At 40.4% G+C, this 27,200-nt stretch overlaps 1 protein-coding gene across 1 annotated transcript in view; it reads right to left on the bottom strand.

The window, feature by feature from the left end:
• Positions 1-1,119: 1,119 nt before the first annotated feature.
• LOC142094384 (opsin-5-like) overlaps positions 1,120-27,200 on the bottom strand; it is a 98,126-nt gene continuing 72,045 nt past the window's right edge. The window contains exons 4-6 of the mRNA XM_075176467.1: positions 23,053-23,180; positions 20,626-20,960; positions 1,120-2,119 (exon numbers count right to left, since the gene is read on the bottom strand). Coding sequence (XP_075032568.1) covers positions 1,541-2,119; positions 20,626-20,960; positions 23,053-23,180 — 1,042 coding nt within the window. The 3' untranslated portion in view covers positions 1,120-1,540. The remainder of the gene's footprint in view (positions 2,120-20,625; positions 20,961-23,052; positions 23,181-27,200) is intronic.

Raw genomic sequence — 27,200 nt, 5'->3', positions numbered from 1 at the left:
TAGGGTGTATCACAAAGTCTCTTATGAAAAATATTATTTACCTGAGCAATTTAGATTTTAGTGATAGTGTTTGTAGAGGAAATCGGAAGGGAGCAAGCACTCTAGTTTGATAGCCAGTCAAACTAACTGACTGTACTGTGCTCGCTTCAGCTATATCTCACAGCTCTGCAGAATCCCATAAAGAGTACTTGATTTAATGTTCTCACCCAGGTTGGATTCCTCTATACCTCACAGCTCTCCTTAATCCAGCCAAGGAGAGAGCTTATCACATAAGGAGTGATGGATTTAATGATCTCTACTGCTGCAGCTTCCTCATTACCTCACAGCCTGGGACAGGGCCTAGCCCATAAGATTAATGGATGTAATGTCTCACACAGCTCTCCTAAAATAGTAAAGCCATTAAAGAGTGTTTGATTTAATGCTCGCTCCTTCTCCATATTCTGCTATACCTCCCAGCTCTCCTGAACCCAGCCCAGGAGAGAGCATAGCTCATAAACAGTGCTGGATTTAATGCTCTCTCCAGCTTCCTCTATACATCACAGCTCTGCTAAACCTGGCCTGAGAGAGAGCATAGCCAATAAAGAGTGCTAGATTCAATGCTCTCACTAAAGTCAGCTTCCTCTATATGCCACAACTCTCCTGAACCCAGAGAGCGTGCATACCTCATAACGAGGGCTGGCTTTAATGCTCTTTCCCGGTTCAACTTCCTCTATACCACACAGATCTTGAACCTAGTCCTGGAGAGATCATAGAATATAAAAAGCGCTGGATTTACTGCTCACATTCGGGTTCAGCTCTCTTGAACCTGACCTGTAAGAGTGCTGGATTTAAAGCTCTCTCCTCACAGGGGAACCCTATTTTTGTTTTTCCAAATACACGGTGCACAAGGACCTACACAGTAAAGTAATACAATGTCATTCATGACAGATTCTCTTCAAGAGAGCTACAGCAAATGAACAAATGTCCTTAAACCTCATAAAAGCTAAATTTACCTAAAAGTGTGAGTGGAAAGTTCAAAGGTTCATGTTTATTTTTTCACTTTTCAATTAACTCACTATAGTTTAGGTAGGGATTTTGCAGAACTCTTTAAATTAAGTGCAACATTGACAGCCTCAAAGGCAATGTTATATTGGATTTATTATAATTGTGATATCATAAGATTCTCCATAGCCAATGTAGTAATGTTCCACTTTCACACAATTATACATAGCTTATTGTGTTGCAAAGCACAGGAAATAGCGTGACAGAATCCCAGGTTGTCATCAACTGTACAGGGGAGGTGCTGATGCTTATCACCATTAATCATCAAAGGGATTGTCTGCTTTAAAGAAGATACCCACCACAAATAGAGTGCAGAGGGAGAGACTCTGTTTTGGATATATGAGCTCCACAGAACTCACGTAGAGACCAGTTGGATGTTCCTGGCTTCCTCTTCAGAACATATCCTACTGAAATTTTAGTGACTTAACCCCAGTCTAATAGGCATGATCTTGGAAGCTCAGAAATGCACTGAATATATGACAAGGTGGGGGACAGTGAATCAAAGAAAGTCTTTCATACAGTCTGGAGGCAGTGTCCCTGCTGTGACCTCAATAGTTTCCATCGTGGATCTAGATGTAGAGGAATATACCACAAGATGCACAGAGGTTGGTGATGTAACATTACCAGTTTGAGTCTTGACCAAAGCCAGGCCTACCGGTTGTTTGACATCCATTTGCTCTAAATTGCAGCATCGTGGATATTTACTAAAGCACTCGAAAGCATCCACACAGCTCTGGCATGTGCCATGGTTCTCTATAAAGGGACTTGCAAGTTTTGTTGAACTCCTAACATCTTTGTGTATACACTGGGATCTCTTTACAGGGGTTCTGCAGATTCCACGTATCACCGTCCACACAGTCTGAAACGCAGACAAGTCTTTGGTTACAACATTCAGGAAGTTAGGTTTCAGCAGCAGATACACCAAGGGGTTGTAGAGAGTAGATGATTTGGCAAACACAGCTGCAAGGGCGAATGCCATCGGAGGCACATGTCTAGCGTCACCCAATGCTGCCCACATTGCAACAACAGCATATGGTGTCCATGCCAAGAGAAACCCAATACAGACTGCGACACTGAGCTGAAAATAGACAAAGGAATATTATTATAACATATTGTACAGAAAAGTATCCACTGGCAGGTTCTTATTTGTGCTAGAGTTTTCTAAAATATCACTTAAGCAATGCTATAAATATGGGGCTAATACGTTGCATTTAAAACTATACAAATTTTTTACATCACCCTCTTTTTGATCCACATGTTACAATAATAATTTTATATTCAAATGTGTAAATATGTTCAGGGTGAAACTATGCAACTTTTCCCATTATACAGTTATAATTTAACAGGACATGGTGATAAGTATCCATATGTGTATCTATAGCTTATTACTTTGGGTCCCCAGGCAAAAAAAAGGAGTAAGTTTGCTCCTGGACAAACCATGTTAAAATGAGAGGGGTGCAAGCGTGTTTATTATTTTGCACATGAGTTAAATACTGGCTGTTTTTGATGTAGCACACAAATACTTTGTATCTCCCATGCCTTACTTTAAGCTAATTGCCAAACATCTGGATTAGGGGCCTGATTCATTAAGAACCTTAACTTAAGAAATTTCTTATTTAAGTCTCCTGGACAAAAAACCATGTTACAATGCAAGGGGTGCAAATTAGTATTCTGTTTTGCACATAAGTTAAATACTGGCTGTTTTTTCATGTAGCACACAAATACTTGATAGCTTATTTGTACACTGAAATTTAAAGTTAATATTTGTGTACTACATGAAAAAACAGTCAGTATTTAACTTATGTGCAAAACAGAATACTAATTTGCACCCCTTGCATTGTAACGTGGTTTTGTCCAGGAGACTGAAATAAGAAGTTTCTTAAGTTAAGATCCTTAATGAATCAGGCCCTATGTGTTCAAGCTGAATGTTGCAGATCTCATTGGGCCATGTAAGTGGAGCGGATCAATGACCACACACACATAGCAATCACAGTAAAAAGACAACTGCATTGTCAGCATAAACAATTACAATCTGGATGGATTTCAGTAGTTCTCTGCCAAGTTTCGTGCATGTGTTGATTTTATACCATTGTTGACTAAATGTGGCACATTATTCATTTATTATACACATTTCTGTGCTTTCAGTATATAAGGAAATGAGGAACAGCACAATAGAGTAAGCTTAATAATACAGCTTCCAGTCAGGTCAGACTACAAAGATTTATTTTTTTATGGCCGCCTCCACCATGCACCTGGCAGGCATACTGACAAACTAAAATAGGAAAAAATATATTTGAATAAAAACCAGCGCTCAAATAATAAATACAAAATTAAGAATAATTAACTCTAATAGGACCTGCATAGGCTACTTCCTTATAGAGGGGGTGCCTAGCCCTCTGATATAAATTAAACAGGAAAAGAAAGGATGAAAAGAAAGCACAAGAAGTATTGAGATACTTATGTATAAAAAAACATAAATTTTATCTAACAAAATGTCTCATTTATTTCATGTACAACATCGTAGATGTATTAAAGATAATTATATAAACACAATAATAGGCATCAATATATAGGATTGCATTATATGAGCTTATGGATACATTAAATAAAATACACAGTCCGAATAAAGAACCTCGTTAATGAGTGTATCGGTCCCACAATGCCAGTGAAGGAGACTGCCCCATTCATCTGTCAGTGCTAACACTTATATGTAAAAGAAGAGTCATCTTCCACACACCCAACCCAGCCCCTGTCTGACTTTGGTTTACTTTATTAAGTGCTATTTTAGCCTTGGCTGACACTAGTTACATTTTTAAAATATACAAAATATCAAGACATGTTTTTTGTTTTAAGATGTAAGGTGGAATGATTTTCACTTTGGAAGATATATGAAAGGCTAAAAAAGTAACTGCAGGAAGCCACTTAAAGCCTGATCAGGCTGATTATATAAGATTTGCTTATTGCTAACATTACAAATAATTCACCAATAAGATCATTTGAAAATCACTGTTATTTTATTTTCTGCTGATTTATGGTTGTAATACAGCATTTAAACTCACCTGCTTCTCCTTAGCAATAAAGATTGACCGTGTTTCAGATTGAAAAGCACTTAAATGGATCTAAATGATAGTCTGCATCATGTAGCCTGCATCGTGTAGCCTGCTTTGTGTAGCCTGTATCGTGTAGCCTGCAACATGCAGTCTGCATTGTGTCATTGTCTTTCCTCCCCCGAGACTCCCCTCCCACCACAACCTCTCTATCATTGTTAATAACACCACCATCTCCTCTATCACCCAACTCCGCTGCCTGAGTGTCACCCTCGACTCCTCTCTCTCTTTTGCCCCCCATGTCCAATCCCTTGCCCAAGCCTGTTGCTTCCAACTGCGCAACATCGCCCGCATCCGACCCTTCCTCTCACAAGACGCCACCATAATCATCATCCACGCACTCATAATCTCCCGCCTTGCCTACTGCAACCTTCTCTTCACTGGCCTCCCCTTCTCTCATCTCGACCCCTCCGCTCTGTACTCAATGCGGCTGCTAGACTCATCTTTCTCTCACGCCGCTCCTCCTCTGCCTCCCCTCTCTGCCATGCCTTACACTAGCTCCCCATCCCCTACAGAATCCTCTTCAAACTCCTTACCACTACTTACAAAGCTCTCTCCCAGTCTACTGCTCCCTATATCTCTAACCTCCTCACCATTCACACTCCTGCCCGATCCCTGCGCTCTGCTAATGACCGTCGCCTCTCCTCCACTCTAATTACCACTTCCCACTCTAGAATCCAAGACTTCTCCCGAGCTGCCCCCCTGCACTGGAATGACCTCCCTCGCTCCATCCGTCTCGCTCACAATCTGTGATCCTTCACACAAGCACTTAAAACTCACCTGTTCCTCAAAGCCTATCAACCAACCACTTAACCCCTCATCTACTCTGCTCGCTATTCCCTCTCTCCCCTGGCCCCTTTTTCTCTCCCCTGGCATCACCAGCTCCCTCTCATGCCTGATTTGTCCACCCTCCCTTAGGATGTAAGCTCGTATGAGCAGGGCCTCTCTTCCCTTGTGTCTCCATACCTGTTCTTCTGCTCTGTCCTTACTCCATATGTCTGTCTCGGAGGTACTGAAGCATTGGTACTTTGTGTTTATCGTTCTGTACTGTTTAACTCTGTATGGTCTACTGTTTGTACTATGTACGGCGCTGCGGAAACCTTGTGGCGCCCAACAAATAAATGATAATAATAATAATAGCCTGCATCATGTAGCCTGCTTCGTGTAGCCTGCTTCGTGTAGCCTGCATCATGTAGCCTGCTTCATGTAGCCTGCATCGTGTAGCCTGCATCGTATAGCCTGCTTCGTGTAGCCTACTTCGTGTAGCCTGCTTCGTGTAGCCTGCATCATGTAGCGTGCATCATGTAGCCTGCTTCGTGTAGCCTGCATCGTATAGCCTGCTTCGTGTAGCCTGCATCATGTAGCCTGCATCGTGTAGCCTGCTTCGTGTAGCCTGCTTCGTGAAGTCTGTATCTTGTAGTCTGCATCATGTCTTGCAAAAACCTGGGAGCCTAGGACAAACACGGTCTGTGCCTCTAGCAATCACTGTTACTTTAAAGTAAAAAGGCCTACCAGTATTACGTATAATGCCAGTAGTCCCAGAAATTCTCTAGAATGCAAAAGCAAGTTGGATAGTAGCAAACGTTAAACAAATTAAGTGTAAAGTGTGAAAAGTTGGGGGAATCTGCAAACAAGTATAGCAGATGTAAATCCAACAGTATAATAGGTACAGCCAGGATCCAGTAGCAGAACCTACATGTACTTAAATAGGTGTCAAAATACCAAATGTCATCACATATACAAAAATCAGAGATTGGAACAACACAGTGTGCATCCGCACAACACAACATAAGGACCTAACAACATTTTGTGCATGCACCGAAGCTGGGCTACATATTAAATAAGATGCGTGCCGATGCAACCCAAGATGAATGTTCTACCTTCAATTCCTCTGTAGTTTTCAACGCTCAAAACAAGCAAAAATAAATGACATGTGCATCCCATAGAACCAATGACCATTGCTCTCGAATATAAATGTACTTAAACAATTTATGAGAATACAAGTGTGAAACATCTAAAATCATTCAACATGAACAGATATTCAGACAACAAACTGTACTCTACAAGCAAATAACCATAATGCGCATGACTGCAATGCACAGTAAGTATTCTTCCTCAAATTACTCTGTGTTTTCCAGTGCTGAAAATAAAGATTAATACCACATGTGGAGTCCATATGACCAGTGACCACCATTCCAAAGTGAAATCACACTTACAAGTAATCCCTGTACCTACAAAGGTGAAATATCTATTATTCTTCAGCATAAGCAGAGCTATTCAAATTGCCTGGAATGTGTGTAGTCCCTTACCAAACTCAGTTGTAAAAAAAAAACAAAAAAAAAAAAAACCCCCAAGCGCCTTATGAGATGAACTTCCCTGGAAAATTCTCAGGTGTCCAAATGCTTCTCCACATTGTGTTGGTTAGTCCACTGTTACACTCCAATGTCTCCCACCAACTTGTTTTAATGCATCTTATTTATTAATATGAAGTACATTACTGTAATACATGTGATTTTTGCAACTACTGTCTACACTATATTCACCGTTGTTGGAACGCATATGGACTTTAAGAGAGAACTCCTAAACAGTTTTTTAGAACATAACATAGTTAAGCACCAGGATTTTCACCTTTTTGTTGTGTAAGATTATATTTGTTGTGTTGATGACAACATGGTATAAGAACTTTTACATGTACATTGTGGAATTTCACAAGATGGCATATAAAATTGGAACTTCTGTGATTTTTGAGACCCTTTAAATGTATTACTGTTGTAAAATTAATATTTGCAAAAATAAATCACAGAGGCCCCAAATTTATATAGGTGTTTTCTGCCAGGTATTTTCATGGTTCAATTAGTGGTATCATCAGACTGTAAAAAAGTTTTGTGCAAGGAGGACGATATGAAAAAATAAATCTTATCAAAATGATAGCTTTATTTTACTAATAAAACCATGCATTTAATTTTATACAATACAGAAACATTATGGGTCTGATGTGGAGTTTAACATATGCAAGTTAGCGTAGTGTACATTACCAAAATTTTGCACTGTGCATGCCCACAAAGAGAGCGCATACATGTGAACTGACACTTGCACTTCCTTAAGACTGGAGAGGCGGAACGGGGACGGAAGGGCGGTCTGAAGTAGGCCAAGTATAGGTGAGGCAGACCAGCACATAATACATATACACTTGTCAGGTGACGTTTCTTTTGCACCTACTGATGATGACGTCCGGCTTCACTAGCCACTTCCGATTGGATATTTGCGGATTAACACTTCCAGCTGATGCCACTTCCTTCACTGGATTGAACTGACGTGTGATTGTGTGGCTTTGTTGGTGTTTGTGGGAAAAATTGAGTTCTGTACAGGTATGTAAATTTATATGTGTACTTATTACATCGAATAATAAATGCATTGCTCGCTAGCAAAATGATTTTCAGCAAACATTTATGCTTAGGACATTACATTACAATTAAATTTGATATTTTTGCATTTGGTAGGAATTGGGGCATATGATGTTGACGCAGTGCTTGAGATGCATACGGCACAGCATTTGGGTGCAAACTTGATATTTTTATGCGTGACTTTATAAATTATTTCCAATTTGAGTCCAACTCTGCATCAGGCCCTACGGTTTTTCATTGCTTGGAATAAGTTACCGTAATTACAGTAAAGTTAAAGACAAATTTAAAGTTGATATAAATTGTTACATGTTTTAAATGTAATCAGAAAATCAAATTATACCGCACACATTCATACAATATAGACACAATAATAGCTCCTTAAATCAAATTAAATTAACTTCTGAAAGAGAAAGACATGAAAAAGGGGAAAGTTTTATTTGTTCTAATTATCTTTGCTGAACTGCTATAAATGTAATGAGATCTGGACAGCAGGCCACACTGTTATAAAAAGCAATTTCCAGTTCAGATCCTTCACGTGGCGTCTCATTAAAATAACATAAACTAATCAATTTTATTTTGTGTTAGACAGAAACAGAAGACAAGATATTCTGTTTGTCTCATCCAATAGTCTTCCTGCCAATTTTAAAGGGAGGCACACTTTGCACCTTTTATATATAACCCGTACTATGTTCTATGTAATTATGCTGGAAACTGCAGCTCTCTATCCTTCACTTTCACTACTCTTGATCCATCTGACCGTACTCCTTTTTTTGTCACAACATAGTGAAAATAGAAGATCTCACTACAGCCCAAGACCTTTAAAGATCAGCCTGGAACAGTAGAATGATACTCACAAATAGGAAAACCCAGGCCAATTTAGGACACATGAGTATCATCATCATCATCATTTATTTATATATAGCGCCATTTATTCCGCAATGCTGTACAGAGAACTCATTCTCATCAGTCCCTGCCATCTTTGGAGCTTACAGTCTAAATTCCCTAACACAATCACACACACACACACACACACACACACACACACACACACACACACACACACACACACACACAGACAGACAGAGACTAGAGACCAAATAACCTACCAGTATGTTTTTGGAGTGTGGGAGGAAACCGGAGCACCCAAGAGTACCCCACGCAAACACGGGGAGAACATACAAACTCCGCACAGATAAGGCCATGGTCAGGGATTGAACTCATGACCCCAGTGCTGTGAGGCAGAAGTGCTAACCACAAAGCCACGGTGCTGCCTCGTATCCTCGTAAAAAGTCTTTTCTTGCCTTCTAAGAACCGATCTCGCATGTCCCCACAAATATAGGGTGGGCTTTTTTCATCCTTTACAAGATGCCAGTTGGAGTATGTGTATATCACACACAAGATGTGGCTGAACTCTTGATTTGTCTTGTAGCAGACATTGTCACGTTAGTGATGACGAAACATGGAAGTTCTAAACTTGTGCCTTAATTGCCAAAAGTGTAAGAAACACACAGGAGCATGTGCCAGCAAATGGGTACAAAATAAGGGTAGAATTCAGCAACAAGTAACTTAGGTGGAAATAAGAGTCTGGATGCTCAAGCCTAGCAGCACTTTACATGAACACGCTCTTCTCTTGATAGACCAAATTACTAGGCTGTCATGCCTTATAGTTCCACACCAACCAAGGCAGAAGCCCTGCACATGACAAAAAGGTTGCATTAAGATGCATGTATCCTAGTTTATGATTCATCTGGAAAGAGTAAGGCTGAAGAGTCAGATACTACCTGGTCAATGGTGATTGGCTTCCTGCATAGTGTGTAAACACCTCAGTGGAGTATGGTTGGTGACTACCACACAATGCACTCGATACCCGATAGCCTGGAATGCCCATTTTACAGCAAGGCATTCTTTTTCCATTGCAGAATACTTAGACTCCAAAGGATAAAGCTTATGACTTTGATACAAGTCATGGTGCTCCACCCCCTTGAAGTCTTGATTCAGAACTACTCCAAGACCCATCTCCAAAAGCATCTGTCTTTAGGTCAAATTGTCACTTAAAAAAATGTGTCAAATGATTCCTGACAACTGGGAGTCCAGTAGGGTAGTGGGGAACACCAGTAGTTGGAATTCCTACCCCATTTGTTTAACGTATCCCTATGATAAAGAATATAATTTTGGAGACTAAAGCAAGAGTATCTGAGCTTAGCAACAGCAGACACTGCTCTTCTGTTTACAATTGCAATGTTTTCAAAAGCTTTAAGCATAGCAGAATCCTCACTCTTAGCCAAAACACATCACTGATATAAGATAAGGTAACATTAATATTAGTACCAACATTCACATCAATAAGTATTGGCATTAATATCAACATCATCATCAGCATTAATAGCAGTATAAGCATTACCATATAGATTGTTATTCACCTTAAGATCTCTTGTGAGAACCAAACAATGTTCCCCTTTCCTCTATCTCTGTTTCAGAGGCCTGCACTCTGGGCAGGAAGTGGTTAGGGAGAAAGGTAAGTAGTCTGGGTAGTCTGTGAGCATAAGACAGAAAAATCCAGCCAGTCTCTGCCTATTAGGACTAATGCTGGCAGGTATGGGTATACTCGTACGTTCAATATACGGGACTTCCCTGAAATAGCAAGGGCAACTTGTACAATGGGGTAGTATAAAACATCACGTTTATGCAGCCAATACATAACAAACTTCTTAGACACCATTTCTGATGTCTCTATGGTGAGACTCAGTCCATGATAGCAGCCTTGACTGTACTATATTTCTCAATGGGTGTACTCAGGGGCAAATGCAAGATTTTTAAGTGCGGGTTTCCAAATGGTTGAAGTCGGAACAAAGCAAAAGAGAAAAAAGTGCCACAGTAAGTCTTAAACATACACTTATTTGTGTAGTCATTTTTTATTACTGTAAATAACAAGTACATGTGAGTCACAAAATATTTTTTATTCACATAGGGGCATATTTAATTGTTAGCGAGTTTAGAAGTTCGAGCGCGTTAAGTAATTTTTTTTGTTTTTTTTCCTTATTTTCGAGCGCGGAAACTTCTCCCGCAATTCTATTCTTTTTTTTTTTTTTTTTTTTTTACCGAAGCGGTCTTATCGTGCTCCAACCGTTTGTCAATGTTAAAGTATAGGCTGGATGCGAACCCTCAGCGGAAAAAGCTATTCAATTGTTTTTTAACGCTGTGGGTGAAACAGGCAAATCTGCTGTTTCATCTCGCACCTCCTTGGTCTGCTCAAAGAAAAACATTTTTTATTAAGTTAAGAAAAATATACATTAAACTGAAAAAATAGGTGTAAAAGTTCATAAAAATAACCTAAAAACTGAAAAGTACTATTTTTTAAAAAAAATAAAAGTGTAATAATTAATAATTTTTTGAAAGTTCCCCCTTTAAAAAAATCCATTAGTGGTGCATGTATTTAAACTTTTATTATTTTTTTTTAAGGGGGAGGGGGGGACGGGTGGTTGTGCCTGACCTCAGTCAGCTCTCAAAAAATGGTGAAAAGTAGCATGTTATTTATTTATTTTTTAAAACAAAAATCAATTGCTCCCCACTCTATTTAGTCTTAACCCTAGTGCTGGCAGGCTATTTCTGTGTGTGTTAAAATCTTGGAAAAATTTTGCGTAGGGTTCTCCCTATTTTAATTGAACCAGCACTAGGCAAACCTGCTGGGGTGATAGGCACTATAGCAGGGGGAAGGAAACGCAGTTTGGGTCCCACGGCCATAATGACTAAACACCCCACAGACTGTTCAGCGCTGGCCTGGATTCCCTAGGGAGTGTGGTCCGCTGAAAAATGTATGCGGGCCACCCCCCTAGGGACACCCAGCCCAGTGCCGATAGCACTAGGGCTCTTCCTACTACCCCTGGGCTGTGGGTAGTAGGGTAATAAATTGGGATTTTGTATGAATTTTTTTTTTTTTGACTTGTGGAACTACATGTCCCAGCCAGCCATGTTGGCCTAAATAGTGTGGGCATGCTGCTACTTGTCTAACTACAAGCAGCAGCGTACCCATGGCACCCAGGGCATGTTTGCACTTAAGAACCACAAGTGCCAACATGCTCTTACACCCACGGCTGGCTGTGATCTGTAGTTCCACAAAGGTAAATGTTAAATAAAAGCACAACACCCTCATTCCAACCACAAATCTTTATTTAAAATAATAAAACCCCAAGAAATACAGCAAACACCCTCATGTACACCATAGATTTTTATTAAAAACAAAAAAAAAAAAATACTCACCATGGACGAAATCCTCAGTTTTCTGATGCTTTACTTACACACACTCATTTACGCAAAGTCCCAACAAATATTTGTACCTTCGAAGAAATGCCCGGCTTGCCAACTGTCCCACAAATATTTGTACCTTACAAATGTCCATGCTTGGCCAGTGTTCACGAAATGTTTGTAAATAGCAAAAAATGTAAATCTGCTGTCCGGGGGGGGGGCATTGTTGCTTGCAGTGCTGGGGCCCTTCTTGATTGCAGTGTAGGGGCCCATTCTCTTGTGCAGTGCTAGGGCCCTTCTTGATTGCAGTGTAGGGGCCCAATCTCCTTTGCAGTGCTGGGGCCCTTCTTGATTGCATTAATTTTCTTTTATTTCTTTTATACTAAAATGACTGCCTTAACTACTCCTCATTTCAAACTCGCTAGGACGCGAGCGCGAGGGGGTGGATGCAATGTTAACAATTGAATTGAGCGTTTTGTTTTTTTTAAAACGAGTGCTCGAACAGGAAAAAACGAGCGCGGGTTTTTTTTTTTCGAGCGCGGGATTTTCACCCGTCTCGCTAACAATTGAATATGCCCCATAGTGTAACATTAACTAAAAACAAGATTGAAAATAACAGTGTATTTTAAACAACTTTAAAAACATTTTCTGTCAACTAAACTTCTAGGGGCGTATTCAATTGTCAGCGTTAACGCTGCAAAACGAGCGCTCGAAAAATCTTACTGTTAATACGGTAATTACTCGCGGAATTTCAGCTCGCAGCTCCCTGAGCTGCGAGCTGAAATTCCGCGAGTAAACTACCGTATTAACGGTTTTCGCGCGCAATATTACAGCATAAACGGTAATATTTTTTGATCGCTCGTTTTGCAGCGTTAACGCTGACAATTGAATATGCCCCCTAGTGATCAACCATTTAATTTAATACTTTGTTGTCAATAAAGTTTAATTCTATTCTACGCTTATGGAGTCCAATACACTCTGCTATTACATCATCCACAGCAAGAGGGGTTTTATTATATATGTGAAGTAAGGCCAATCCATTCAGATGACTCTGCCCCATAGTGCTGTGCAGATCAGTTTTTAGAAGCTTTAGTGAAGTAAAACTATGCTCAGCCTCACAGGTAGTGACCAGAAGGACACATAATATCCTCAGCAGGATGGTGGTGTAGGATATACCAGCTTACTAACATGGCACAGAGCTTCAGAAGGAGTATAGGAGAGAAATGCTGTATCCTGAGCCTTCCAGTGATGTTTCCATAACAATAGCTCAGCATGAAATGTTCTAGGTGAAGGAAGATTATCCTCATACATTTCAGTGAAGTTATTCGGCTGTGATTCTCAATGTCTGTAACCAGTACGGATGGCATTATTGTCAGTGCCGTCATAGCTTTTGTTTGGTGATCTGAGAAACACAAGTCAAGCTCTGCAATTAAGTAACCAAGATAGGGTATCGTAATGACACACCTATAATAAATTTCAGGAGTTTCACCTGACAAGTTATTTCTATTGGTCTACCGACCACAGGTATGTGGGAGACAAGGTGTGACTAACTGTAATCCCAAATCAGCAATTTCTTAAAAAGATTTCTTAAAACATTTAACTATTGTTGGAAATGTCTCCAGTGTATGATGTTGTTCTATCCAATGGGTCCTGAACAAAGACTTTAACCTTTTCCTTCTTGCGTCACAGTACTCACTTGTAATAGCAGCATCAAGAGCATTCTGGCGTCAAAAAATGTATGTATTCTGTCAACAACACCAAAATATTCCTCACCATGGGAACTTGAGAAGCTGCCATGATGGCCAGGTTTAAAACATGGGAGCAGCAATGGGTGCACACAGCCTTTGGGTACTTCTGAGATAACTGCAGCAGCACCTTTCACTTTCCTTCCATTGATCCCGCACCATCATATCCCTGACCTCTTAGTTTTTCTAAAGTCCTGCCATTCTACAAACTTCAAGAACCGCTCTCTCTCATACAGTCATATTTACTAACAAAGCTGCAGACCACTGTTGTAGTAAGCACCCGTAGATCGGCACGGGAGAACGCTGCTGCACTCATGTCTGCAAATGAAGGAGACTTTTCAACATTCTCATCACTGATTGGTTCTCAGGCCACATATGGGTGTAGGCACGTCAGGTGCGGATCCCTTCTTTATCATATCTAAAGTGTCTGACTTGCTGGAGAGGCAATCATTCAGCCCTGCCATTTTGTGATTTAAGAGTTCAGAGTTGAAAGCTTCTAAATAACTCTAAGAAATGTGTATGATTTATTAGACATCTCTTGGTGTACTGTCAGCCTTTCAGTTTTTCCTTATTATCCTCTCCAACTTTACCCTCCTTATCCTCCCCAACTCTACCCTCCTTATCTTCCACAACTTTACCATCAGTATCCTTCCCAAGATTACCCTTATTATTCCTCCCGTAACCCCACTACCATCTCCAGCCCCACTGCCCTCTGCTTCCCCTCCATCCTCCGTTGCCCTTCTACCCTTTGCAGCCCTACTGCACTCTGCTTCTTTCCCACTGTTGCAATCCACACCACGGGTAACCAGTAGTCGGGTCAAAAGAAACACAACTCCTAATGTCGGCCCAGGGGTCAAGCTGGGCCATAAAAAATAGCCAACTTTGGTATTTAGATTTGCATGTGTGGGTTTGTTTTTAACTTTATATTGTTTGTTTGCACTAATACACATTTTGTCAATCTACAATAAGCATTACAGTTGTAGCAAAGCCCAAAAGGTACTTACATGTAAAGTATGATGAAACATATATTCTTCATAGACGGAATAGTCTTCGGAATCTGGAGGACTAGGATTAATGCTATCCACCTCCTGGCCAACAACCTCAGCCTCTTCCACCCATGGAACCCCATTCCTAATTGCGATGTTATGGAATACCATACACAGAACAATTATTTTGCATACAATATTGGGTGCGAAACATAAGAGCGCCACCGGATCTGTCAAGGCAGCGGAATCTGGCCTATAAAAGGAGAAATGTCCACTCTATAACTGATCTGGTGGATGTATGCGCCAAATTGTATGCAAATTCTTGCGCAAGGTATGGATTTAAAAGCTATATAGGTTTAAAAGGGTATGCATTGTTACCAATAAAGAGTAACAAGAAAGAAACAAAAATAAATATAAGTAATGAGTAACTAAACATTCAAACAATTAGGGAGATCTTTTAACATGATAGGGTGCTATTGTAGTGCTAAAATATTTGACAATTGATTCTACAAGTACACCATAATACAAAGAGTTAATACTCTCCAAAGGTGGTAGACCTACCATTTAAAACTACAGCATATACCAATGTCTTTAGGACAACAAAAGGTTACTTGGAAATAATGATGTGATAGAAAATAGTAGAAAATAGTACCTAATAGCCACCAGTCTCCATGTGGCCTTGCACTGCCTGTTGCAATCTGCACCGCATGCCTGATTGCCTGAAGGCAATCGTGGATGCTCCGCCTCCGACTAGCAACCAGGCATCAAATCTGGAGAGATACATCAAATATAGCCTGGACATTGATTGAGTGGAAATGCTTTCTAATTGAATAAATAGAAGCATTTCCACCTGATGGGACGAGGGCTTCTTGTGTACCATCTACTGCCCCTATAACATGCGGAGAGCCGGCTGTGGTGGATTTATGGGTGCAAGGGACTTCTCATTGAGTGGCAGATGGATGAAGTGCCGGAAGCGCCACAAGAAAGTCTTTAGCACAACCTTCAGCACATGATTGATGGTGGCTTGTTACATTCCTGGCACTAGACCCACTGTGGCAAAGATCCAGATGCACAGAAGTGCAAAACCGCCAAGAGTTTGGTTATCGGTCATAAGGACATGAGGTGGTAGTTGATAGCGATAGATCATGTCAGCATCAGACATCCCAAAGAGGTTGATATGTGGCCTGAAGACAAGCTCCCTGGGCTGGCGATGGTGTACCAGTTACTGGTTTCGTAGTGGACAATGCCTGTCGTCCTCCACATTCTAGGCTTTCACCATGCCCATGCCTGGCTGTATGGAGAACAATGGATGGAAAAAAACAAATACGTAATGCTTTGTAAATATTGTAGTCTCCTTGTACATTAAACATTATAGACTTACTTACAACTAGCAGTGATCTATTAAGGCTCATCCTCAAATTTCTGTAAAATATTCCAAAAAATATAAAAACAAGTATAACATGAAATTTAAAAAACATGACAATTTCATTAACTTAAAATAAAAAAAAACCTCTTACAAATGTATGGTACTACATAGGCATACATATTAGATGACACAGGAAAGACTTTAAAAAGCTTTTAAAGCACACATGTGCAATGCAAATTTTTGCTAGCGTGTAGGAACTATACAACACTCATATAACATTTTAAAACAGACTAACATTGGTAATGTGTAACATTACTATGTTCAAAATGTATGAAAATTATTTTAAAATCTGAGACAATTTCAAACAGTTGCACAAGTATCCAGTGCTTGTAAAATATAAAATAATGCACATACCTCTTTGGTAGAACAATAGCTGTTTGACGAAATGGCACCATAGTAATCTCCCTCTGTGGGTCTTATATAATGTTGTATAACAGGAGGAGTGTGTGTAGGTGTGCAAGGAGGAAGGTAAATAGTCAAATCTCCCATTAAATGACGAGGTGCTGTGTTTGGCCATCACTATCATCCGTGATTTAGGCAGACCCAGAGCAGGTGCAAACCTTACGTCTGAAAAACGTTGTACTTCTGTGTGGGCCAGAGTTTGAATTGAACACGACTACAGGGGAAAGCTTTTACTGTACATTGCTTACTTGCATCCGCCCCTTCCCTGCCCCATTCTGCTCCTGAAATCACAAGCCGTCGTAGGTGTCTATTGCAGTCGAAAGTGGATTTGAAGATGCTGCGTTCTGTGGTGTATGGTCAGGATCTGGACATGTACAAAGTAATTGTGGGCATTATATACAATGTATTGCTATTTACATTCCTCAATGAATCAGGCCCATAGACTTACAAGCCTTAACATTTTCTTTCTTCTCAGTATACACAACATATTAGTGCCCAAAGACAAGCCTGTGAGAATGGAAATGTTTTGTAGATTCTAAAAGACATGACAAGTAGTTCTCATATTTGAAACTGACTGGACCACAGACCCTGTATACACAAATATTCAAAATCTCCATCTGTTCACACTTTTTTCTAGGTTGAAAATGGCAGACAGTTAACGTATGCAGGACACTTCCTCCAATGTGAGGATCTCAGGGTGCACTGAACATGCAGGCCTGTTTATACTAGAGATGCTCAGGCTTGGTTCCTCGAGAACCGAACACATCCAAACTTAGGGGATCCGAGTACCGAGCCGAGCTACTGTCGCACGCCTTCGGAATTGAAGATGTGGCAAAACGTCATTGTGACGTCGTTGGATCTTGGATCTCGTGAGTTTTGAATTCCTTTTTAAGATCCAACATAGCGAGGGGTGGGAGGGGTAGCGAACCCCCTTTTTTCTTTTCTGCCACTGCTGTGTGCCAATGTTTCCTAGATGTGCTATGAACTGACGTGTGTTTGTGTCATTCTTCTGTTGCTTAGCATCCAGCCAGGTCGCTGCAGGATTTGTCCGAAAGTGTATGAAAATAATATTGTGACCTGTGAGGTGGTCTAAATTGACTGCAAATGACTTGAAATTAGTGTTATTGAGGTTAATAATAATGTAGGAACAAAAAAGAGCAAAATTAAGTGATTTTAGTATATTTTAGGATTTTTTCTAAAAAATCCTAAACCAAAACCAAAACACACGAGGGTTGTTTTACCAAAACTAAAACCAAAACCAAAACACGAAGCTAATCCAGATTCAAAACCAAAACCAGTTCATGGGGGTCAGTGAGCATCTCTAGTTTAAACAAGTGTGCTTCACTTTTGTTGTGCTTACCCACTATCCCTGATTGATTTGCTGTATATTGTCAATAAAGAATGTAATTATATATTTTTCATATTTGTATTGAAAGTACATTATTGATATAAGTGCCTAGTTGGGGCATTTCTGTCTGTCTGTTGTTGGCACCACTTCCTCTTACTGCAATGTCCATGGTCCCAAGAAGGCAAAAGGCTATTCTTTTCCTTACCATAAGCATCTCTCATGGCCACTAGTCCCTCTCCTCACTGCAATCATCTCTCATTATCATCAATTCCTCTCTTCAGTGCCATCAATCTCTCCTCATTAGTAGCAATAGCCTTTCTTTTATCCACTAGCCATCTTCCTTACTAATAGCAGTCCTTGTCCTCAGATCACCCTCTCTGCACTAGCAGCAACCTTGCTACTCACTAGAATGAGAACTTCTACACCATCTTACGTCCTCCATACTCAGGGGCAGGCTGGGCTGGAGGGCAGGGTGGTATGTGTCCCCAGGCCAGTCTCATAGTGGGCTACCTTGGCCTGGGTCACTGGGCCACCTGCATTTTTTTTCCTTTAACATAGGCTGCTGAACGGAGTCTTGCCCCCCTGGGCCAAAATGTCCCATCCCTCCCCTGTCCATACTAGTAATAACCCCTATCCCTACTGTCAGCCCACCTCCATATTAGGAGCATTAGGATGCCTCTTTGTGCATCCTAACCTAATCACAAGTGGTTAGGTACGATCTGTCAGCAAAGAACTTGTTGACAGTCAGACTGTTGACACCAAAATGATGGCAGTCAGAAATGTGGACAGGTTCAGTTAACATTTGCTTTCCTACGACCTAGGGCTAAGGTTGTGTTAAAGCCCCTAATTAAGTCATTACGCGGTGAGAGCACCTCATTTCGAGAGCTAGTTTGCAGCACTCCCTAAAAAAATTTATTTTGCCAAGAACCATTTCTCTGGATTATTTCTTTTTTACTCAAAGCTGCAGGACCGAGAATATGTTTGTTTGTTTGTTTTTTATGGACATGGATGGTTTTTCAGGTGTCAATTATATCCAGATCACTGGATATAATTTTATTTTACAGACATGACTTTTTATTAGGTTGCAAGCTGCCAGGTCCCAGGAAAATATTTTATTTTATGAACAAACATGGATTACAGATGAAGAACCTGGATATTGGTGAGTATATAAGCAGTGACATTGCCCTTTGAATGTGGGCATTGTGACTGTCGACTTCACTACCTGTTAACAGTCACAGTGTCACCATTTTAACAATGTAGACACACTGAATCCGTCAACATTTCTGACTGTGGACATTTTGGTGTCAACAGTCTAAATGTCGACAGGTTCAGCATTGACAGATTGACTACATCCCATCACAAGCTATATTCCATAGTAGTGGTAGCCCTTTTCTTCACCACCAGTCATCCTCCTCACTAGTAGCATTCCCTCTTTTCACCACCAGTCCATCTCCAAAGCACAGTCTTCTCCCTCCTAACTCCTCACCACCAGCTTACTTCCATACTGGTAGTGGCATTTTCATGTAGTAGTGACCTCTTTACCACCAGCACTCTTCTTTACTAGTAGCAGTTCCTCTCCTCAGCATCCTCACTGAACTAGTTTGAAGGACAACCATCTGCTTCACTGTCTTCATTGCCATCCTCACTTCTTACTAGTAGTGTCACCCCAATCACAGCCAGGTTTTCTCATTACTAGTAGTACCCACTCTCCTCACCACCAGCCATCCAAATGACTAACAGTAGCCAATCACATCACATGCAGGCCTGCTCCTCACCCCCTGCCCTCTTCTTTACTAGTAGCATCCTCTCTCCTTATGGCCAGCCCTGCTCCTTACTATTAGGAGATCTTGTACTCACGACAAGTTCCTCCTCACTACCAACTTTCCTCCTTATTAGAAGTACTTGTGAACTCTTCATTGTCAGTCTCCTTCTTACTAGTACTAGAGGCAGTCCCTCTCCCAGCATTTATCTTCATTATTATCATCTCCTCAAAGCTAGCCCCTCATCCTTACTAGTAGTATCCTTTTCTTATAGCCATCACTCCTCTTTATTAGCAATAGCCTGTCTTCTCACTGCTCACCTTCCACCTAGCCCCTCTCCTCACCATCAGCACTCTCTCTTACCAACAACACTCCTTATTACCAAAACAAGCTCTTGTCCTCTTTCATAGTCCCTCTCCTTACCACCAGCTCTTGTCCTAAGTAGTAGCCCCTCTCCTCACCACCAGCACTTCCCTTCAACTCCATTCCTCCTCCTTACCAATAGCAGTCTCTCTCCTCACCAGTCTTCCTCCTCACTAGACGCCCTACTAGTAGTTGCCCCTCTCCTCACTGACTTCCCTCCACCTCACTTGTGGTAGCCTGTCTCCTCACTCACAGTCCTTCTACCTTACTAGTGGTAGCCCTTCTCCTCAACACCAGCACTCTTCCTCATCACAAGCCCTCTTCCTTACAACTAGCCCTACTTCTTTCTAGTAGAGACCTTTTCTCACTGCCAGCCACTGCCCGCAATGATAGCCCTCATCTGTACTAGTATTAGTCTCTCTTCTCATTTATTGCTATCCACTCCACTAGTAATAGCCTTCTTTCCACCACCAGCCTCTCTACCTTACTTGTAGTAGACGCTCTTCTTAACTTATCTGTTGTCGTCATCTACTTTCTACTCTACTGCTCCATGGATGGAAACTACTTTTCTGCTAGGTAAGTTGTGCTGGTGTTTTTTGGGGAGGGGAGTAAAAAAACAAAAAACAGCAAATGTTGGACATCCAATTTTTGTTTAAAACATTGTAAACTTGTATTGTTTAATGTACCTAGTCCTTGTGTGTATTACCTTATCTATTTGTCACTTGCTTACTGTATCTGGCGCTATGGAAACTGTGATGCCTTATAAATAAATAAATAAAAGTAGGCCACAGCAAAACACACCTTTATAATGAGACTGTGGATGCTGCTTCCTTTGTTCTGCGGAGACAGGTGTTGCTGCACCGCTTTTCTTGCCCCCTTCACGGTCAGGAGTATGAGGGTGTAGGAGATCATTATTAACGTGCAGGGAATGAGATAGCAGAAGACGAACAGAGAGACGATATAGGCAATGGCTGTGTGCTCTTGGCTGGAGGCTTTCCAGTCTATACAACAGGCTGTACCATATGGCTCCGGTCCATAACTTCCCCAGTCGGCCAGTGGGGCCGTAGCAAACACAAAGGCATAGGCCCAGACACAAAGCAGTAAGATGCGGGAATGGGATGAAGAAAACTTATTTCCTACCAGAGAAGAATATATTTCAGTTTACATAACATAACTCGTGGACAAATACAGAAGCTTCATGTCTAGATTATTACATGGTAAAAATATATTCTCTATATAACATATAACACATGACATCTATACAATCCTGCCTGTAAAGGCCACAGTACTAAATAAATTGGCAGTACAAAAGCCATCAGGGGAGAGAATGTAAAGCCATCAGTAGAATGATTGTTTCCACTTGCAGGAAAGTTAGAACTATGATTATTTTCTTTCTGAGATCATGTGGAAAATTGCTATCCATTGTAAAGTGAAGGTGCACCTGAAATCCACAATAGCTGTAGCATGGTACACAGATCCTGATAACATGAAATCCCAAATCATCTAGAGTCATAAAGTGTTGTGGAAAGTTGCTATATGAAACATACTACAGTACTACTCTTTCTATGCTATTAGTACTATGATTGGTTTCACATCATCTTTCTCCAGCCAATCAAAGTTCAGCAGGAAGTACAAGTACCTAGAGCCCTGAGAAAGCAATCGCAGTACTAGAGCAAGTTACTCCTGGAGATCAGCAGCAGTGGCTGTATGTGGATCATCCTATGGCTATGGTTGGAGGACCATGAGGCTACAGGGATATGGGGTATGGAAGAGCATAGGAGATTATATGGAGAGGTCACATAGAGCCAGGACTGGTCCTATATTTTTGGATGCCTGCAAGCATAAAAATAATGATAGTATTTCATTAGTAGTAACACCATATTTTTTTTAGATGTGTTGAGGGGAGGTTGAAACCACGGAGCTCATAGAGATGGAAAACTGGAAGTAGGATGACAGGAAGCTCATTGCAGCACAAAATAACAAACTGGGGCCTCTATATATCTCTCATAAAAAGCTATATGTGGTCATATCCAGCTCATTAAACATACATATTTGTCAGACTTATAGAATATAGATATAGAATATATTCTTTTCACCATAACTTTTATGCTGCAATAGGTAGATTCTTTTTGTTGTTATACCACACATCACGTATTTTTTATTTTGTTGTACCATATACATTTAGTACTTGTTGTTTTTTAAGCAGCCTGTTTCAAACATACTGCTTATCTGAGTGCAGGAATTACCATGTAGACGGAATATTAAGGGACTCCTGTAGAGAGGGGACGCATTTACTCCCCAAAACATGAGCAGGAAAAGATGCATACCTGAAAGAGCGCATTCATGTGCACAATTTCAGTCCAACGCATCTCAAGGTACTGCCAGATGTACAACACTAGAATATGTGCCAGGTTTACATCAGGAGTAAGAAGTGTATATACTTACACAAGACAGTGTAAAGAATTAAATACAAACATCTGTTGTTTTCCCCATTAAAATTTAAATGGAATCTATCTTCCTGCCACATTCCAGATGTAAATATAAATTAAGTAATGCAAATCCATGGCCACAACTTCGTATTATAAAGCAGTCACACTAATAAATTAAACTAGAGGGGAAAATGCATAATCAGTCTATAAAATTGAACTCTTCTTTTCTGCCATTGACCAAATGGAAATATCAGTTAAGTGATGAGAATAGGGGGCTGTGATTTCATATAATATAACAGCCACACTAATGAATTAAGCTAGAGGGGTCAATGCGCATTCAGGCAATTAGAAGCTGCTAGTTGGTGCTGCTGATTGTCATCATTGTGTCTCATTGCACTAGCTCTCAGCACCCACAAGACATATGTTTCCTAAAAAGTGTATATTCGTCTGCATTCAAGTCTATGTATGCATACGCATTTTTGGTGCACATGAGTAGTGCCGAAATGCATATTTAACACACAAAAATCAGGCATACGCAGATTTGTAAGAGGTCCAAGAGCTATATACAATGACTGTATAATGAAATATCTCAGCCTAAGGGTAATTGCTTCCTCGCCCTTCAAACAGTTCTCAGTCCCCCTGATATTCTGAATTTTTATTTGCACCCCATTACCTGAGCCCTACATACTAATGACCTTTAAGATATCCCAGGAATGAACTTTTTTCACCATTTGTCTTTTAAAGAGAGTTGACACAGAACTGCATAGACTTGGTATAGAGGCAATGTAATAGAACTCACCATAAGATGGATAACACACTTTCATACAACAGACAGAGCTCAATACTGTGAGATTAGTCAAGCTGCAAAGACCGAACAGGACTCCACAAAAGGCGTAGTATGTACAAGTCAGTCTATCAAACAGCCACCTGAAGAGAGGGATAAGACTCTATTATACTCCGGAACATTCATGTTGAGAGACAAATATACAGTGTAAGGTTCAGCTTAGCAAACATTGCCATTATTCAGTAATTTAGTAACTTCAGTCCAGTAATGTAGGTGAATATGCATGGATGATGAGTTACTCCATGTGAAGTGGATGGACTCCATGTTTAGGGGTGGACTTACTGATCAGGAGGGCACATCTGGTGCATTTGGAGGAGGGGTTCTGTGTAAGTAGGCAGGCATTGAAAGAGATTATGGGTCAAGAAGAAACAACTGGTCAGCTTGGGGGAAGGAGGTCAGGAGGGCAAAGCACAAGACATTGACCAAAAGATGAATGCATTTAAGTAATAGTTGCAATCCTACAAGACATGGAGGGTCAATGTACAATGTAGTTTTTTTATACTAGAGTAGGATTCAAATCTACCACACACTGGTTTCTACATTACATGCATAATGTGCAGATATTAGAAATGTAGGACCTAATTCATTAAGGAAAGTTAAGCAAAAGTAAGCAAGTAAGGCAAAACCATGTTGCATTAGAGGGGGAGGTAAACTTAAAATGTGATGGCAGATTTATAGTTGGGGTAGGGCATGTCCAAGATCAACTTTAAATTTCAGTGTACAAATAAGCCATTAAGTATTTGTGTGCTACATGAAATAACAGCATTAGTTAGCAGTATTTTCCTTATGTGTAAAATAATAAACTGATTTACACCCCTTGCATTGCAACATGGTTTTATCCAGAAGACTTGAGTAAGAAGCTTACTTAATTTTTTGCTTAACTTTCCTTAATGAATCAATGTGGAATGATGTACATGAAAAGCTAGTGTCTGCCGAATGACACTGCAATTTAATTATGCCATTTGCATTGGGAATTCCCCTCCCACACCACAAACACGGAAATCCCACACTTAAATCTGGGACATGAATACCGACAGTGGCGAACTATCATTGGAGAAATAGGTGTGGTGCACCAGGGCCCATGGAGATAATGGGGACGGCTGCACGGGGAACTAGAGAGCTGTGGGCCCTGGTTCCCTTCTCTCTGCTTGCCTGTACTGGGGCCCACAGCTCATTATTTCCGCCTCTGAATATCGAGTAAATGTGCAGAACATTGTGTGAGCAGCTGAGGTTATCAGAGGCAAAGAGGGCACATTTGGCACTGGTGTGGACCTTGCTTAGGGTAATGTGAATGTATCAGGAACACATCAATGGAAAGGACTTGGGCCTAGTCCAGTGTTTTTCAACCATGGTGTGACACTGACAGTGCCCAAGATAGCATGGCATAGATGGCATAGCTTCATCATTTTAATTTGTCTTTAATTGTTGTATAGTTAACTACTACAGAAGATGGGTTTTCTTCATTCTCATGCTGACTTCCCAGGGGGATGTAACAAGTCGCTGTCTCATCTTACTATAACCACAGACGTTTTAAACAGTAGCTTGTCCTTTAATTTAATTTAATATGGATACATTTGTGATCAAGTGCAAGAATTATGAAGTAAAGATTGTGATGAGGGTGAAAAGGAAGACAAAATTTGGAAATATGAGTGTAAAAAGAAAGAACACTTCCCACTGTTGGGATTAGATAGTAAAGTTGTCTCAATTTGGACATGTGTTTAGGTCTGGGATTTACTTGGTGTAGTCATGAATTTAATCCTATGCCAGAATATGTTAATTGTGGTGGGAAAATGACTAATAAAGCCATGGTACCCAGCAAGTTAAAGAGACATTTCACTATGAAACATGGTCATCCTACTAACAAGCCTTGATCATACTTTAACAGACTTTTAAATGAACAGAAACAACAGAGTCATATTTTCTAAAGTGAATGGACCTGAGGCATTAAAGCAGACATACTGATTGCAGCATGTATTTGTTTTAAACTGATCGTAACTCAGCTCTGCATATTCCCAAAGGAACAAAGAACGGATCTCAAGATACATGTGGTGATGACTGCGGGTGTAGCTCTGCTCTATTCTACTAGATCAGACACTGCAGGATATATACAATACTATGTGGGATGCAAAATGTCAAAAGAACGAACAGAAAAAATATATACATATTCAATTAATATCAATATTATAGTCATTTATGCTTATACATTGAATTTTAAAAAGAAAATTCTTGAAAACCATTTATTAGGGTCTACTTAATGTCTACTGTACATAACAGACATTTCTACAGTTGCTCCGGATTACAAACAAATGTTATAGCTTCCGACAATACTGACATAACTAGGACTCAGGACTTAGACTAGACATCTAGCTGTAGCACAGATAGGGCAGAAAATCAGCATACTTCTGTGTGCGCCCGAGTCTGACTTGGACGTGGCTGCACCGGAACGCTCTTACTGTACATTGCCTACGCGCATTTCCCCATTCACCAACCGATTCCCTCCCCCGAAATCATAGGCAGTAGTAAGTGACGCTTGTGCTCGAAGATGACTTGCACGCGGCTGCGTTCTGTTGCGTATTGTTAGTTTCAGAGCATGCGCAGAGTGATTTTGCGGACGATACACACAAAATCAGCAGATATGTTCCTTAATGACTCAGGCCCAAAGTGTCTAATAAAGCTCAAGCGTTCAGCTACTTAGTAGCAGAATTACTTGCTAAAACTGTGAAAACTCATACAGAAGCAGAGACAATTATTCTCCCTGCTTGCAGTGTCATAGTAAAAACAATGTTTGGCAGTAAAGCAAACTTAGAAGTTAAAAAAGTCCACTCTCAGATAATACCATCAGCAGATGTATACATGTCAAAAGACAGAAGAAACTGTGTACGATTCTGTAAATAAAAGTTTTACTGCAACAAAAGAACAATGAGATCATACCATCGATTTTGGAGCATCCTGCAATACTTGTAGAAAAAAATCAGTATATTTCCCAAACTTCTAAACGGAAGACTATTGCTAGTTGAAAAACCCATTTATTGCATCAGTATCGTTTCAAGCCCATCGAAGCTCTGTCCCACTGAGGACGCGTCATTAATTGAAATACGTAATGATGGCAGTCTGAGATGCATCAGAAAGTGCCTCTGGACAAATTAAGAATGAATATCTACAAGTTGTGACAAAAGATCTGGTAATTCTCCAGCAATTTTCCACATCTCACCTTTGTAATTAGAGATTTTCTGTGCTCACAAACTAACAAGAGGTAAAGGCTACAATTGGTCGGGGAATAAATGAGGGTATGTCTGTCCAATATTTCGCCTAATAGCAAAAAGATCTGCCATCACACCAAACCCAAATATCTCACAAAAATCAGTTGTCAAGTTAGTTTCTTTGCATTGGCATGAAATCTACTGGCCTCTGTCAGAAAGCTGATTATGAAGAGGAAGTTCACCTTCCAGCATTATAATGATCCAAAGCACACATCCAAGAAAACCTGTAGAATGAAGTAAAGAGAAATGTACACAGAAGATCTCACAATTTGATGGACTTTGAGCTTTTTTTTTTGCAGGGAGAGTAGGATAGAAATGCAAAGTCCAGGGGGTATATTTAATAAACTGCGGGTTTGAAAAAGTGGAGATGTTGCCTGCAGCAACCATTCAGATTCTAGTTATCATTTATTTAGTACATTCTACAAAATGACAGCTAGAATCTGATTGGGTGCCAGGGGCAGATTGGGCATAGGCCTTATCGTGAAGTTTCCCGGTAGGCTGGTGGCCTAACGAGGCCACCCGAAGGCCACCTCCTTTATCACTTTTTTAAAAAAATTATTATTTAATTTTAATGTTTTTAAATTATTATTTTATATGTTTTGATCCTCGTTGCGGTGCACAGGTGGGGGGGGGGGGCAGGTTGTGGGACGGTTAGGATCAAAGGCAGTGGTGGTAAGTGGACAGCAACAAGCAGTGAGTCGCTACACTGCCAGTTGCTGTATGGGCTTCCACAACACTATATGGCATACAGGAAGCAGGAAGTCTTTATTTACTGTCTTTCATTGATCCCTAGTCTAAACCATTAAGTGATCCTCAATATATGTACAAATAGTGAATGATTTA

The sequence above is a fragment of the Mixophyes fleayi genome, chromosome 6, assembly GCF_038048845.1.
Source record: "Mixophyes fleayi isolate aMixFle1 chromosome 6, aMixFle1.hap1, whole genome shotgun sequence".
Lineage (NCBI taxonomy): Eukaryota > Metazoa > Chordata > Amphibia > Anura > Limnodynastidae > Mixophyes > Mixophyes fleayi.
Note: the sequence above shows the minus strand (reverse complement) of the source record. Positions and strands in the feature narration are given on the sequence as shown.